Source organism: Podarcis erhardii, assembly GCF_964252035.2.
Source record: "Podarcis erhardii genome assembly, chromosome: 13".
In the NCBI taxonomy this organism is placed as follows: domain Eukaryota; kingdom Metazoa; phylum Chordata; class Lepidosauria; order Squamata; family Lacertidae; genus Podarcis; species Podarcis erhardii.
This window is the reverse complement of record NC_138502.1, coordinates 34,841,688-34,857,595: the sequence shown is the minus strand read 5'-3', so window position 1 is coordinate 34,857,595 and position 15,908 is coordinate 34,841,688. Positions and strand designations below refer to the sequence as shown.

At 46.9% G+C, this 15,908-nt stretch overlaps 1 protein-coding gene and 1 long non-coding RNA gene across 2 annotated transcripts; one reads left to right on the top strand and one right to left on the bottom strand.

Moving 5' to 3' along the window:
- The first annotated feature begins 2,788 nt into the window (after nt 1–2,788).
- On the top strand, nt 2,789–12,003 carry SOST (sclerostin). Its single transcript, XM_081838282.1, has 2 exons — nt 2,789–3,208; nt 9,087–12,003. The coding sequence occupies exons 1-2, from the start codon at nt 2,980–2,982 to the stop codon at nt 9,506–9,508; spliced, it is 651 nt and encodes a 216-aa protein (XP_081694408.1). The 5' UTR covers nt 2,789–2,979; the 3' UTR covers nt 9,509–12,003.
- A 129-nt stretch (nt 12,004–12,132) lies between these two features.
- On the bottom strand, nt 12,133–14,656 carry LOC309328345. Its single transcript, XR_014150800.1, has 2 exons — nt 14,497–14,656; nt 12,133–12,275 (listed from the first exon to the last, which is right to left on the bottom strand). It is a non-coding gene; the product is annotated as an uncharacterized lncRNA (long non-coding RNA).
- Nucleotides 14,657–15,908: the final 1,252 nt, after the last annotated feature.

Sequence of the window (15,908 nt, the reverse complement as noted above, 5' to 3'; positions counted from 1 at the left end):
TCCCTAAACTGGGGGGAAAGAGAATATAGATATTCCCGCGTGGTCATGGAGAAAATCTGAGTCCTGAACGGTCGCGTAGCTCTCAAAGTATGAAAGAAGCACCAGGATGCGACAGAGCCAATTCACATGTAAAGCATGGATAGTTTGGGGCCCCAGGCCAATTATCTTCCAAAACATTATTTCAGAAAGTCGCTCTCCCCCTCCTCCTCTGAGCCCCACGCGAGAGCCCAGATCTGGATTAGCCTTCCACCCACAGCCTTTGAAAGAAAAAAGGGCAAGCCACAAAATTAACATAACATTTAGTTTGGCCCATTGTTCACCACTTGGGGGGTCGTCCTCCCCAAAAAGGCTCGGCCTCCATTAAAGAGGCAGAAGGCTGATCTGAAATTCTGGACTGAGATCTCTCTCTCCCCCCCCCCCCCCGCATTATCCTGATCGAATCCTTCTCCGCTCTCGCATTTGTGGCACACATTCACCAGTTGTTTAATTTCTTCTGGTGACAATATCATTTTAAGATCTCCCTCGTGTGTCAATCTACTCATGGGTGCCATTTTGCAAGCTCCATGCCTACTGAGAAACGGCGGCGGCGGCAAAATACATAAAACCCCTCAAAGCTCATAACCTTTTCTAAGAAACCAGAGGCTTTTCTTTTCAGGATATTGGGATTAGAGATATCTGAAAAATATAAAAACTTATTTACATGTGCGACCACAGCAGCTCGTATGATATTTGCCCCCCCAAAATGGAAAGAAGACAATGTTTCGACCAAAGAAGAATGGCAGCAAAAACTATTGGAATATGCAGAAATGGCGAAACTTGCTGGAAGACTAAGAAATCAAGAAGATTCAAGACTCTTTTAATTTAGAGTGGAAATCGTTTACTGGGTATTAAAAAAATTATTGTCAACAGATACAATCATTAGCAGGGTTAACGTAAAGACACACAGTGAGAAAATAGTAATCTTGAATGTATGGGATAATAATTAGGCTTAATGTAGGAGATGCAGCTAAGATATTATGAACATAAGCAACTGCAGAAAGGGGAGGGGAGGGAGGTCAAAATGGGGTACTGGAATTTGAAGTGAAATTATATCTTTTTGTTTGATGTAAAATGACATACACACACACACACACTCCACAAAACTCAGCACTTTAGGAACAAGAAGAACGTATGCACTGGAAATGAATGAAGTCGGTACCCAAACGACTTCATCTTTGGATGGATTCATCTTTGCATACACTGGTTTACAGAAAAGGCGGCCAATCTGAGATGCTTTGGGGCTACCACGTTCAGAGGTGATATGGGGGCAGGAGAGAATATACGTGGTTTGCAGGATTCCCAGAAGCACGTCCGCTTGGTCATTGTGAGAAATAGGAGACTAAAGGAGCTGAACCGTGTGTCTGGCCCAGTAGAACTTTGGAGAAGTTGCTCAGCAGTAGAACATCTGCTTCCCTTGCGGTTCTAAGTAGGATCGGGGGAAAGTCCTTTTCTAAAACCCTGGAGAACTGCTGCTGATCAGTGCAGACAGATAGACTCAATATGGGCAGGACTCGAACCCATCACTTCAAATTACAAGAAAGTCAATTCTGACTAAACACTGGGAAGAACTTTCTGCCAGTAAGAGCTGAGTAGAACAGAGAAGTGGTGGGCTCTCCTTCCTTGGTATTTTAAGCGGAGGTTGGGTGGCCATCTGTTATGGATGCTTTAGCTGAGATTCTTCCATTGCATGGGGTTGGTCTAGATGACCCTTGGGATCCCTTCCAACTCTCCAGTTCTATGATTCTATGAATATAAGGCCGCTTGCAGTATTCGTAAAGGTAAACGGGCCCCTGACCATTAGGTCCAGTCGTGGCCAACTCTGGGGTTGCGGCGCTCATCTCGCTTTATTGGCCGAGGGAGCCAGCGTACAGCTTCCGGGTCATGTGGCCAGCATGACTAAGCTGCTTCTAACGAACCAGAGCAGCGCACGGAAACGCCGTTTACCTTCCCGCCGGAGTGGTACCTATTTATCTACTTGCACTTTGATGTGCTTTCGAACTGCTAGGTTGGCAGGAGCAGGGACTGAGCAACGGGAGCTCACCCCATCACGGGGATTTGAACCGCCGACCTTCTGCTCAGCAAGTCCTAGGCTCTGTGGTTTAACCCACAGCGCCATCCGCGTCCCTTCCAGTATTCTTACCATTGTTTTATATTCTTAATCCCTTGGGAATTTCTCTCCTCTGACACCAAGTGGAATTTCTGCTAAACAAGATCTTCGATCAGGATCCTCGGGTCAGAAGGAGACTTGTTAAATAGGAGAATTGCCTGTCAGATTGGCCCAAGTTTGGGCTTCATTTTGTCTCCAGAGAGCTATGTCGAGCACACGGTAGCTGCTTGAAAATCGTAGGTGTATCAATTTCCCAGTCTGGGTTTGTGTGCAGTTTTCCGACACACAGTTTCGCCATCCCTTCATACTTGATGATCGGGAGACTCTGCAATCTAAGCTCTGAACCGTTCAGAAAACTCACTGGAGTCCAGGCAGCCAAAAAAAGAAGAAAAAAGTTTTATTTTATTTCACTTTTTTTTTTTGTCCAAGTGGCTGGAGAAATGTCTGGCAGATCTATACAAACCATGACAACCCACTCATAGTCCGAGCCTTGCCAGTTTTTCTTTCCTTGAAAGAAGCAAGCAAGAAAAGCTTGGGTGAGGGTAAACAGAGTTTGTAGATGCTGCAACCGCAGCTCCCCCCTCCCTCAAATTCCTCTCTGTCTCTCTCTCTCTCTCTCTGCACAGACAAATTGGCATGAATGAATCTTCAAACACCCCACTCAACACCCCTACACACCCCTGGCCCCTCCCACTCCCTTGCCATTGGCCGGCCGGTTTCTAAGAAGGAATTTAAAAAGGAGGCCTTGGTTTTGCATCGCTTAGGCTCCAAGAGGACAAGAAGGCAGAAAGGCATCTCTCCCACAGCCTTCCCCACTGCTGCCTGGCCTGAACATGCAGACGTCTCAGGCTCTCTGCTCTTTCTGCATCTTCTTCCAAGTCTTCCTCCCTTCGGGCCGAGGCTGGCAAGTGCTTAAAAACGATGCCACGGAAATCGTGCCCGACTTCCCGGAGAATACCGAGCCGCCGGCCGAGCAACCGTACGTCCAGAGTGACAACAACACCATGAACAACCGGGCGCAGCAAGGAGAGAGGCACCTGCAAGTTGCCCTGGGCAGGACGGGTAAGGAAAACAATATATATACAGAGAGAGAGAGGGAGAAAGCAACCTCTTTTAGTTCTCAGGTGTGTGGGCATCTCTAGCTGGCTGTTGTAGCAGAGCAAGCAGGTACCATTTGCTGCAGGTTAGTGCACACATTTGATGCTGTTCCATGGATAAGGGAAAACCTGTGGACACACAGATGTGGTCGGACTCCAACTCCCATCATTCCCAGTGGTCCAGGATGATAGCAGTTGGAGTCCATCAGGATCTGGAAGCCAACAGGTGCCATCATCCCTGGTTTTCATTTTTATAGAGTTGGAAGGGACCCCAAAGCCATCTAAGTCCACCTCTCTGCAATGCAGGTAACTTTTGCCCAATGCAGGGTTCAAACCCACAACCCTGAGATCAAGAGTCTCATGCTCTTACCAGCTGAGCTATCTGTGAGCTTTGCCTCGCAGGAGCTCTCCAGGGTCTCTAGGTGAAGGCAGAGGTATTTCCCATTAGCTGGGATCGGAGGAGGAACAGCAGAAGGTGCCCTCTCTGGAGTCAGACCATTGGCTCAGCATTGCTCACATGGACCAGTAGCAGCTGTCCAGGGATGCTGGGAATCACACTCAGGAGGAAAGCAATTGCTCTACTTCTAAGCAACGGACCTTTCCCTTGCAACCTGAGATCCTTTCCCTGGAGGAGCTGGGAATTGAACCTGGAGTGCTTGGCATCCAGAGCCTGTGCTTTCTCCCCTGAGCTATGGTCCCACCCCACCACAGGTGCTAAAGATTTAGTGATTGGGCTCCTGAAATGACTTTTCAGGAATTACATTGATTTACCCTACGAAAGGCAGCATTGTGCAGTCTTCACAGGTGGTCTCCCGCCCAGGCACTGGTCAGACACAGATCCGTACAGAATCATAGAAGAGTTAGAAGGTACATCTAGTCCAACCCTCTGTAATGCAAGAATCTTTCGCCCAACGTGGGTTTCAAACCCAGGACCCTGAGATTAAGAGTCTCATGCTCTACCAACTGAGCTATCTGCTTGCCTTCATGAAGGCTGTAGCACAACCTGCCTTCAAACCATTGCTTGGGACTAGGACAGCCCCACGTGGTCTCCCAGGACTAGATCCTGACCCGCTTTGTTTCAGGAAGGTCCCTGCAATACAACGTGCCTTCATAACCACACCTTCTGCCTCTTGTAATCTGCCTTGCTTGTTGCACACAGCCAAGAACTGTCCCCTAGCAAAGGAGCTCTGTGTAACATGAAAGCTTTCACACTTCATGGGCCAATAATTTTTTACAGCCATTTGGTCCCCCAGTAGCCGTTTTCATCCGTGAGACTTAAAAGTGGCTTTTGTTTCGACCAGATTTTGTTAAACATAAAACCTATTCGGCCAGAATGTTTGTTGGCATTGCAAGCATGTCTCCTTTGCTTCCTGTCCTGCAAGATCAATGATTAGATCAAAACAAAATAAAAAAATTCCTTCCAGTAGCACCTTAAAGACCAGCTGAGTTAGTTCTAGGTATGAGCTTTTGTGTGCATGCACACTTCTTCAGATACACACTTCTTTCGTGTGCATGCACACGAAAGCTCATACCTAGAACTAACTCAGTTGGTCTTTAAGGTGCTACTGGAAGGAATTTTTTTATTTTATTTTATTTTTTTTATTTTGTTTTGACCATGGCAGACCAACACGGCTACCTATCTGTAAATGATTAGATCGTAACAGGAACGCTTGCCAAAGGACATGTGTGAAAATGCTCTTAAGAAGGTAGCAATTTGTCCTGAAATATGACCCATGAACACTGCGGAGTATTGCGGGATGGGATCTTCAATTAGGGCTCTATTTACAGGTTTTGCAATGAGACAGTATGATGTTCTGACCTCTAGGGGTGGAGGAGAAATTGGATTCAATTTGCATTTAAAGGCGAACCTACTTAATTCACATTCTCTAAAACAAGATGCGAAATATAGGAACTTTAAAAAAAAATTGTACTGCTCTGAATTTTGCAGTGCTGCTCTTCAGCTAAGTAATGTGTGCAAAAGGGCACATACTAGGGTAAATGTCCATTTTTGTAAGTGCAAAAAAGGACAATTTTTAAAAGATAAATGTGCATAGAAAGTCATATGTTGGTGAAAATAAGATACAAAAAATGCATTATATTAGGGAAAACTGATTTTGCAAAAAAACAAACAAAAAAACATTAGAAGATATTTGCACTAAAATGCTGATGAATTTTCATGAGAAAAAAATTGCTAACTGATGTGGAGATCTGGAGACTGGAAAAAACGAAACCAGCCTATTTCCCAGTCCTTACGAACTACAGTGCTCTTTGCAATGTCCCGTGCCAAACTAGAAGGCTGCTCCCCACAAACTTGCTAGAAAGGCAGGCTGGGTGGGAAGGACTGACTGACTGAGCTACTTCGCCTGAAAAACAGATCCGTGCATGGATGAGCACCTAGCATGTGCCTTGCCATGACAGGGTGAGAGTAGGGGGTTTTACTCATAAAGTAATTCCGACTCATACAGTTTGCAGATGGGGAAAACAAAACTACTGTTTGTTTCCCCTTTATTTTGGTCCCATTATAAAATATGAGAGCGAGAACTGATGCAAACAAAGCCTTTTGGGTGCACCCTAGATGTAACTCATTCCATTTTGAGGTTGCTGATGTATGAAAGTTCCTGTTTTCTCCACAACCTGGAAATGTACCTGGAAATGGGGATTTGATCTGGAATAGCTCAGCCTGTAGACCATGAGACTCTTAATCTCAGGGCGGTGGGATTGAGCCCCTTCTAAAAACATCTCTCTCTCTCTCTCTCTCTCTCTCTCTCTGTGTGTGTGTGTGTGTGTGTGTGTGTGAATCCTAACTTCGATATCCTTGCAAAAATCCTACTGCACAGGGTTGTATCCAACTAGGAGCAAACCCGTTGCAATTAATGAACCGAAGTGAGCCGTGTCCTTTAATGGGCTTACTCTGAGTAGGACCAGTATTGGCAGCAACCCACAGGATCCTGTCCTCCCCTCAATCACAAGAGGACAAGGGCTAGAATCACAGAATTGCAAGGAGCCCTGGGGAGCAAGGTCTGAGCTATCTTGTACCATAGAACAGAACCATATACTTGGTTAGGCTTTGCATGACAAGCTTGTAGCTACACGGAGGTGCAGAAGCCTTGTTCTCTTTTTCACTTGTGTGTGCAGAGGAGGGGGTTCCCTGTCAGGGCTGCAGCTGGGGAAGGGAGGCTCAAACCTCCTCTTCCCCACGCCCTGTGGTCCTGATGAAAACCCTGCCCACCCCACAATGCCAATTGCTAAGTTAAAAAAATAAAATAAAAATACAAGCAGGTGCCGTTGCTATTTGTGCAATGAAAGTGACTTCTCGCTTGGCCCGGAGCGTGCGGCTGCTTCGAGGCGTAAGTGACAGCCCTCTGACAATGTGTGTCTGTGGGATCTTGTCACCAAAAACCGCATGAGAAGTTGGCACACTCGCAAGCTCCTTCTCATGATCTGTCTCGGATTATCAACCCACTTCCTGCTTCTGTCCGCATGGGGGAAGCTCATACTTTGCTTAGGAAACAGTCCCCTTCCTGAAATTGGGCTGAGCAAGCAATTCTAGAATGTTCTTCCTCTGGGTCATAACCATACCTGTTCCTCTCCGTTATCAGAACAGCTCCCCTTTTAGAAACAAATCTTTTGTGTAGTCTATCTGCATATCACTCCTTGCTGATTGTTGTTGTTGTTGTTGTTGTTAAAGGGATTGTGGGCTGCTTTGGATCTTTCACAGCCCCGACGCCTTCACATTCCCATTGAATGATCTCCTTCCTCTCTTTTTTTTTTTTTTTTGGCAAGTTACATCGAAGTTTTTGGCTGAGTCCAATTTATGGATGGGCATTGTGCTGTCCTATTACTCAGAGGCCTGCAAAAATGCAAGCCAGAGACTGCCTCCTGAGACCCCACATTTTCCAAATTAGCTGGAGGGCCAGTCTAAGGTTGAACAATCCATGGGGCTCTCTTGATGAAGAGAATCTAAGTACATAAGAAGAGCCCCACTGGATCAGGCCAAAAAAGGTCTCCACCCCCATCGTTCAGCCCAGACACTGAGATCCAGCACCGAGGGCCTTCTGACGGTTCCCTCATTGCGAGAAGTGAGGTTATAGGGAACCAGACAGAGGGCCTTCTCGGTGGTGGCGCCCGCCCTGTGGAACGCCCTCCCTTCAGATGTGAAGGAAATAAGTAGCTATCTTATCTTTAAAAGACATCTGAAGGCAGCCCTGTTTAGGGAAGTTTTTAATATTTAATGCTGTATTGTTTTTAATACTCTATTGGAAGCCGCCCAGAGTGGCTGGGAAGACTCAGCCAGATGGGCGGGGTATAAATAATAAATTATTATTATTATTAAAGATGATGTGGTGCTGATGATGATAATACCCTGCCTATCTGGCTGGGTTTCCCCAACAATGGCTTCCAGCAAAATATTAAAATACAATAATTCATCAAATATTAAAAGCTTCCCTAAACAGGGCTGCCTTCAGATGTCTTCTAAAAGTCAGATAGTTGTTTATTTCTTTGACATCTGGTAGGAAGGTGCCACTACCGAGAAGGCCCTCTGCCTGGTTCCCTAGGCAGCTTCCTGTTCTCACAGGGGCCAGCCAAATAACTATAGGAAACCCACAAGCAGGTCCTGTGTGTGACAGCACTCTCCACAGTAACCAGTATTCAGAAGCACACCACTTACAATGTTGGAAAATCATCGCTAGTAGCCATTCATAGCCTTATCCTCCAGGGATTTGTCTAAACTCCATTTACAGCCATCCAAGTTTCACTCCGTTCTGCTCTGGAGAACGGGGGTTCATATTCTACAAGCAAGGAATATGAATCCACAGCCTTCACTCACAGTCACCAAGGTCTCTGTGACTCCTCTGAGATCTCCTGATCAAAAAGGAAAGTCTTGGAGATGTCTAACCATGCCAAAGTGGCCAGCTTCAAGGAAGCGCCCTGTCCTTTTAAATTCCTGCTGGCTAAGAAGCAGGAGCCGACAGACATCCAGCAAAACTATTCCGCTAATAAAGTTCCCTGTTGACATTTGGTCATAGTTGGAGCAACACCTGCTTCCCCCCAGGAGCTCTCCAAGGTCCTGTAGAATCTGCCTAAGGCCTAGTTCTGACATAGCAGGTGAGGAGATCGTAAACCTGTTTCTGGGTTGTACCACTTCAGCCTGCCGGTGGGTTTAATAAAATGTATATATTGCTAATTGCAAGAGGTGGGGGGAAAACTCCAAGTGGTTTACAGTTAGTCTGTAGCGTGTTCCATGTAAACTCTCACTACTCCCCCCACTCCACATATTTTTTATGTATTAAGGCTTTTTTTAAATGGAAGAGCGTTCAGCCATTGAGCGCCCTCCATTGGTCTGAAGTGGAACAGCTCAGTGGTACAGCTGTTCTTTTTCTGAACTTGGAATGGGCTAGCTGATGCCCTGTCAGGTGAGCTCACCGACTGGCCAGAACTTTAGTGGTGCGTAGAAAACTCTACTTGACTCCTGCCAAATAGCAAATCAGATAGAATCCACTGACGACTTTGACGGCTGGTTTTGTACTCATTCAGAGCATCTAGTGCTGTCTGGACGTGTGTGGAATATTTTCAGGATCGAAGCCTGCATTTCCTTCTGGGGGAAGTGGCGAATGCGGCATACTGGTGGTAGGTGGGACAAAATACAAAAGTGTGCAGGCCCAAAGATCCTAGTACTTGGTGGGGCTACTGAGGGGAAACAATAGGTTTGATTACCCTCCTCCCAAGGTGAGGGGAAGCGACCTAGCTGAGCCTGACAGGGCAGCTAACTCTATAGTATTAACCCCTTCATGCAGTAATTCGACTATTCCGCAAAAAACAACCCACCCTTCTTTCTCTCTTAGAACCACTGGAGTTCAGCTGCCGGGAAACATACTCGACCCGCTACATCACTGACGGTCTGTGCCGCAGCATCAAGCCGCTAAGGGAGCTGGTCTGTTCTGGCCAGTGCCTCCCCTCCCACCTCCTCCCCAACTCCATCGGCAAGGGGAAATGGTGGCGGCAGAACGCTTTGGATTACCGCTGCATCCCGGCGCACAGCCACTCCCAGCGCATCCAGCTGGCGTGCCACGACGAGGAGCTGCGGACTATCAAGATCAGAGCCGTCACCGCTTGCAAGTGCAAGCGCTACACCCGCTACCACAACCGCTCCCAGCTCAAGGATTTCAGCAAAGAGGCCACCCGGCCCCAGAAGAACAAAAAGCCACGTCTCTCCAGGGCCAGGGCCAGTAAGGCCAACCAGCCGGAGCTGGAGAACTCCTACTAAGCGGAGGGGCCTTTGGCGAGGCCCAGCCCAGATTTTTGTTTTCTGCATGGCCCACCCTCTCTTTTCATTGTTGTTGATGGCGACTGGATAAACATGGAATGGAGTGAGTGGTGTCGAGGGGTCTCCATGGCCGCTGCCCCGGTTGGAGGTTCAGAGCTCATGCAGCCCAAAAGCTATCCGACTCTCCTCAAGGTGGTCGGACGAGAGAGGTGAAGGGTGGGGTGGGGGGAATGGACAGAGCGAAACTGAGCTGGAGGAGGCCTGAGAGATGAGTCGCTCAGAGGGTCCGCAAGGGGTGGTGTGATTCGAAAGGCCAAAGCGAGTGAGCAGGGTGCACTTGTTCCGCTGCCTCCCTTTCCTTGCCCTGACTCTGTTTGACAAAGGACTGGCGCCTCTCTGCGAAAGCAAACATCAGTTTAGAACCAGGTGACATCTCTCCAGGTGTGTGCTCAGCTGCACGCCTTCTCTGCTATCCTTGCTTCTTCACACGTTGCACATTAATGCGTCGCTTCTTGCTGTGCCATGGCATTGCCTGAACTATGCGCTAACCTCTTGGTCAGCGGGACGTATTTGCTTCCTGTCCTGTGATCTGTTGGGTTGCCCTTCCATTCACCAGGAGAAATGGGACACTTAAAAAATTAAAAATGAAATCACACCTTATTGTACAGTGCCAAATCCACGCACGTCTTTGCAGACAGCTCACTTTGCAGGGGCAAGCTGGACCAGGAAACCCGAAAGAATGGAGGGGGGGAGATTTTAAAACCATGCAGTATTGTACAGAGCCTGACTTGTATATAAATATAGGGTGCTCGAAGGCTGAATGTGGCTTGCTATTTTAGGGTCAAAAAGTATATACCGTGCAGCAGCCTTTTACTAGTATTCTGGGAGTCCCAATTCTTTTTTAAAAAAGGGAAAGGCAAAATAAGTTTCTAGTCCTCAAAGTAGCTGAAAAAAATATTTCTTTTAGGGCTGGGGGTGTTTTTTAGGAACACAAGGGCAATTCAGAGGGGACCCAGATTCATTTGCTCCAGTCAAGTGGATTCAATCTTTTTGTGGAAATAGGTTTCTAAACGTGGACCAGATATGCTAGCTGTGCAGAAGTTAGAAGTCTGCACCATGGAGTTACTCCTTTCATTTGTGATGTGTTCATCAACAGGTGCGTCAACCTTGGCACACGTGGAGCCACCCTGGTGTTCCCTTGTTTGTCTTGAGCATTTGTTGATTCTTAGGATGCCGTTGATCTGGTGCAACTCAGTATAATGTGGCTTGTCGGTTTAGGCATTTGCCACTTCCCGCCCCCTTCCTAGCCTTTGATCTCGATTAGAACTGGAATGTTGTTTCTACAATGCCAACACACAGCTGATGCTTAAAAGCTGTTCTCTGCAACAATGAGGGCTAGAAACCTCCTTTTAAAACACCGAGGAAGACCGTTTCTCTGCTGCAGCAGCAACAATAATAATAACCAAGCATAAAGAATTTCCATTGCACTCGATAAAAACCTTTTGTGCAGGAAGTCATAGATATCCCCATTTTGCTCCAGCGAGGCTTGCAGTCCGAGCCTATGGGTGCAAGTCTCACTGCAGTCAAAAGGGGCTTCCTCCATATGTGTTAGTTTTGTGTCCGTTACAGTCCTATCCATGCCTAATTCCCACTGATTTCAGCAAGGCTTAGGGATGATTCCCACTTACCTTTCCTCTGCTCTTTCCAGGCACGGTCCATGCTTTAATGCTCCGTGTCTGAGCACCTTTGTTGTTTGTTTTGCTCCAGAGATTTTCCTCAAAAACCAGCTCTTTAAAGCTGAATCGGAGCAAATGGCAATCTGCAGAAAACCCAGCTTGACATTTGCTCCGACTGAGCGCCAAAAAGCGGGTTTTTGCAAGGAAAGCTCCAGGGCAAACACACACACACACACACACACACACACACACACACACACAATGTTCAGATCAGAGTTTAAACCACAGACATGTGCCTGGAAAGAGAAGGAGGAAAAGTTAAAAGATGACCCCTGAGTCCTAAGTAAGTGGGTATATTTAGATACACTGACTTGCCAGAAGGCACCCAATAGACTTATGGCCAAGCTAGGATTTGAAGCCCAAGAAAGACCAATATTCTGTCCACTGGAGACCTACGTAGTTCTAGATGCCTCATGGCTGATCCAGAGAACTTTGAACGTGTTGCCAATTCTGCCGTCACTGAAACAGGAATCAAAGTAATTTTCCGTTTCTGAAACGAGCAGCACCCAGGCCTCAAGCCTCCTTGGAGTTCATTCCCTCGACTTGGACACCTTCCCCCCTAAATCCAGATGTGTGAGTCTCGGTTATTTGGCAGTGGGAAACATGTGCTGCACATGAGCTCAGCTGCGCTTGGTTTAGTGCTCCCTTCCCATTCTTTTAGCATCCTCCAGGCATCAACATCTGGATAGCCCATACGGAATCGGCAGCCCTTCCAGATGTTGCTGGACTCCAAACCTGCTTTAAACAAGAAGAAAATTCAGCACCTGGGCATGTCCCTTCCCCCAGTTGTTCCTGCTTCGTCAACTTGTAAGATATATGTGTGTGTGTGGCCTTTAGGATTTGTTTCCACTGGTGGACTTGGCAACGGAAAAACTGCATTTCCCAAGATTAAAATGGCATATTTATTATTTCCCTGTAAAAAGTATTTATGCGACGACTTTCTTTCTTCTCTGCTCTTCATCATGTAGCAACCGGGCAATCCTGCTCCTGAGATATTTAGCTTGATGTTTCAGAGTTATACAGATATATTCCTAAAAAGTATTAAATGAATAAAGTCATGTCCATGGAAAATAATGACTGGTGTTTTTTGTTTTTTTAAATGTGCAGTGCAGGGGTTGTTAACCCGAGGGCCATGTGGCTCCTTTAGCCATCTGGAGGCTACATAGCTGCGGTGGGCGGGGTCAGAGGCAAAAGTGGGTGGAGCCACAGACATGAATTTTACACCCTCTCTATCCTCTGCCCAGACAACGAAGAGGCGTTATCGGAGCTCAAGGACTGTCAAGGGGCTGACAGGACAAGCAGGTCACTCACAGACCAAAGAGGCTAACATGCAGTTACCGTAGCTTCTTTATTAAAGCTCGTAAATAATAATAATAATAATACAGTGGTACCTCAGGTTACATACGCTTCAGGTTACAGACTCCGCTAACCCAGAAATAGTGCTTCAGGTTGCTTCAGGATGAGAACAGAAATCGTGCTCTGGCAGCGCGGCGGCAGCAGGAGGCCCCATTAGCTAAAATGGTGCTTCAGGTTAAGAACAGTTTCAGGTTAAGTACGGACCTCCAGAACGAATTAAGTACTTAACCTGAGGTACCACTGTAATAATAATAGTAATAATAAATTTTATTTATACCCCGCCCTCCGCAGCCAAGACCGTGCTCAGGGCTGCTAACACCGGATATAAAAACAATTGATTGAAATACAACTTAAAAACAAGATTAAAATACAACATTAAAATGCAGCCTCATTTCAGTAGGAACTCAAATCAAAAACTTTTTTGGGGATTGTCAGGGAACTGCCATCAGGGCCAGAGGGAGAGAGCGGGCTCCGGAGGGGTCCCAGAGAGCGTCCCGGGATGGGGAGAGGCAGCCCATCTTCTGGGGAAGAGAATCAGCGTAGCACCAGTGGAGAAGGGGGGCAGATGGGGGAATCGGCGAGGCGGTCCCATGACTCCTTGTCAGGGACCAGCGGGGAGAGTAAGGGTCCTCCGCTGCCTACACCCTCCTTGCGCAGAAGGCTTCCGCTCAGGGAGAGTAGGAGGAGACTAGGCGTCAAAGAGCTTCTTTGCTGGAAGAAGTTCAAGAAATGCCCACTGACGGATTCTGCCAGCGATTGAGACAGCCTCCGGACAGAAAAGGTTCACTCAGGCAACCCAGCCAGGTGTTGCACCGGCACCGGTTTACGCACGAGCAACCCCTAGAACCATTACAGGGATGAAAACGCCTCTCCTTTGCTCTCTAGCCCTCTGAGTCAGGACTTCGCCCCTGTAATCTTCCCCTATGGCAGAAACCTCCTTTCTGTGCCTGTCTGGCCTGTTCCTCAGCAACATCCTTTGCATTCTGGGAGTCAGGGGGCTGGAGAGGCTGTGCTGTTGGTGGCGCAGGAGAGCTCTGTGGCAATTATGCTTTAATCATGCGGAAGTTTCCCAAAGTCGTTTGGCCCTTTTTAAACAGTTCTCTTTTCCCCCTCCTAGAAAAGACTGCACAAAACTCGTGGTTTAAAAGTTTAAAATAACACATTGCTTTACTTGGTATACTGGAACATATTTACATGAATTTATATACGAGGCTGACTAATATTTGCAGAACTGATTCTGAGGCACATAGCAGCATAAAACAACATCTGCTGCTCTCACAGTTTAAAATCCCTCTCAAAAGCTGCAGGGTCTGGCTCCCCTCTGTCAGAGTCAGCATGCAAACTGGAAACCTCACCTCTCTGTCCTGTACTGGGCCCACCTGCCTCTCCGTGATCCCTCACACTTCCTGCTACTCGTACCTCCCCGCGGGTCCCCCACTCTGAAGCGTGGCTGGTATTTCACCACCAGGATCCGGGATCTAAATCATCATCTTCTGCGCTCTCCCTGGGGGCTCTTGGGCAGGCAACTCCTACCACCCTTCCTAATCCTGCCAGTTCCTGACAAGGACACCATCCAGAGAGGCAAAAAACCCCCAAACAAACAACCCCCCCACACACATACAAGGAGCCTATGAAGTAAGACTTTTGAAGGGGGTAGTGTGACTCATGCAATACGTTGGTGATCAATATACACAGAATAAAAAATTATCTATTCTTTATCAACCTTCTGAGAAAAATACAAAACATTAAACAAAGCCACAGAGACTTGAGAACTACCCAACCGAAGATGAACTTATAATGTCTGGTTTCAATAGGTTTTTCAAATGCGTAACTCAGTCTTTTAGATAAGTTCATGAAGATACCAACAAAAGGTAATTTCGGAGTTATTCACAATACCGAGAGATGCTAGTGGAGTTGTAGATAGGTGTTAATGAAGTTGTAGATGACAGGGTGCCAGCGTTTTGCACCTGTTTCGCCCTGGCAGTCCAAGTAATCAAGAGGCCGCTGTTTGCCCCTGATGGGGCCCTTTTATTGGGGTTTGCAGGTAGCACACTCCCAAGATAGTATTCCAGGCTTCTCCAGTGGGCTAATCTCAACGTCTTGATACGTACAGTGGTACCTTGGGTTACATACGCTTCAGGTTACAGACTTCGCTAACCCAAAATTAGTGCTTCAGGTTAAGAACTTTGCTTCAGGAAGAGAACAGAAATCGTGCTCCGGTGGCGTGGCGGCAGCAGGAGGCCCCATTAGCTAAAGTGGTGCTTCAGGTTAAGAAAAGTTTCATGTTAAGAACGGACCTCTGGAACGAATTAAGTACTTAACCCGAGGTACCACTGTATATTGATATTCAATCTTATAGAGAATGCTCTTTCCCGGCTTAAGCTCAAGAGACTGATTAGCTTTGAAGGGTGTAGCCTGGGAAGAGAGTGTTTGGTTTGGGAGAGTGTGTGGTCTGGGGGGGAAGTCTGAGGGTTGGATAAACTGGACTTGTATTTCGCACCTGAGCCTGAGGTCTCCCACCTTGTTGGTGTAATGCAAATACTGGAGGCCATAGTGTAGGAGGGGGGATGGGGGCAGTTGCCCTGGGCTCAAAACTGGCACAAAATTCCAACACCCGGTGCTGGCTTAATACAGTTGTGCGCATCTGTTGAAAATGGCTTCTCCTGTGCGAACCAGGAAGTGACCTCTCCAGACAACGGAACAATTCTTCTTTTCTTATCTCTGCAGCTGCAATATCCTGGGTGATGTCGACATTGTTAGGCAATTGAATGTGCATGGGTACTCCATCCATTTCCCTCCCACCCGCCCTGGGCACTGGCAATCCATGCTACACCACTCTTCGCAGGATAGGAGAGTTGGAGGAAACCAGACGGTTGCCCCATCTCATCAGTACCTCTCCAGTTGCTGCCTAAGCAGGCATATTTTCATTTTGTTTCACTTTTAATTTGTATGTTGCCTTTTTGTTTACTATACACAAGGTGATTTACAAGATGAAGAAGAAACAAAATAGACGGGGGAGATTGCACATGTAATAACAATCTGATAAAATACAAAAAAGGTCACAATAACTTTAAAACAGTCAGCTTATATCAAACAAAGCAGTGTTCAATAATCCAGTATTCAATAGAATAGTAAATGGTAAAATTAAATATCAGCAAAATATCAGCACCTGCCCTGCACACAGAAGGCCACAAATTCATCTCTAGGAGAGACCCCAGTCTGAAATCCAGGAGAGCTGTCAGTACAGACAGTAAGGTAAAAGGGTAAAGGACCACTGGACGGTTAGGTCCAGTCAAAGGCGACTATGA

Coding starts and splice junctions, on each gene's coding strand:
- SOST (XM_081838282.1), top strand. CDS start 2,980: ATGCAGACGTCTCAGGCTCTCTGCTCTTTCTGCATCTTCTTCCAAGTC. Junction 3,209..9,086: donor AGTTGCCCTGGGCAGGACGG/GTAAGGAAAACA, acceptor TTTCTCTCTTAG/AACCACTGGAGTTCAGCTGC.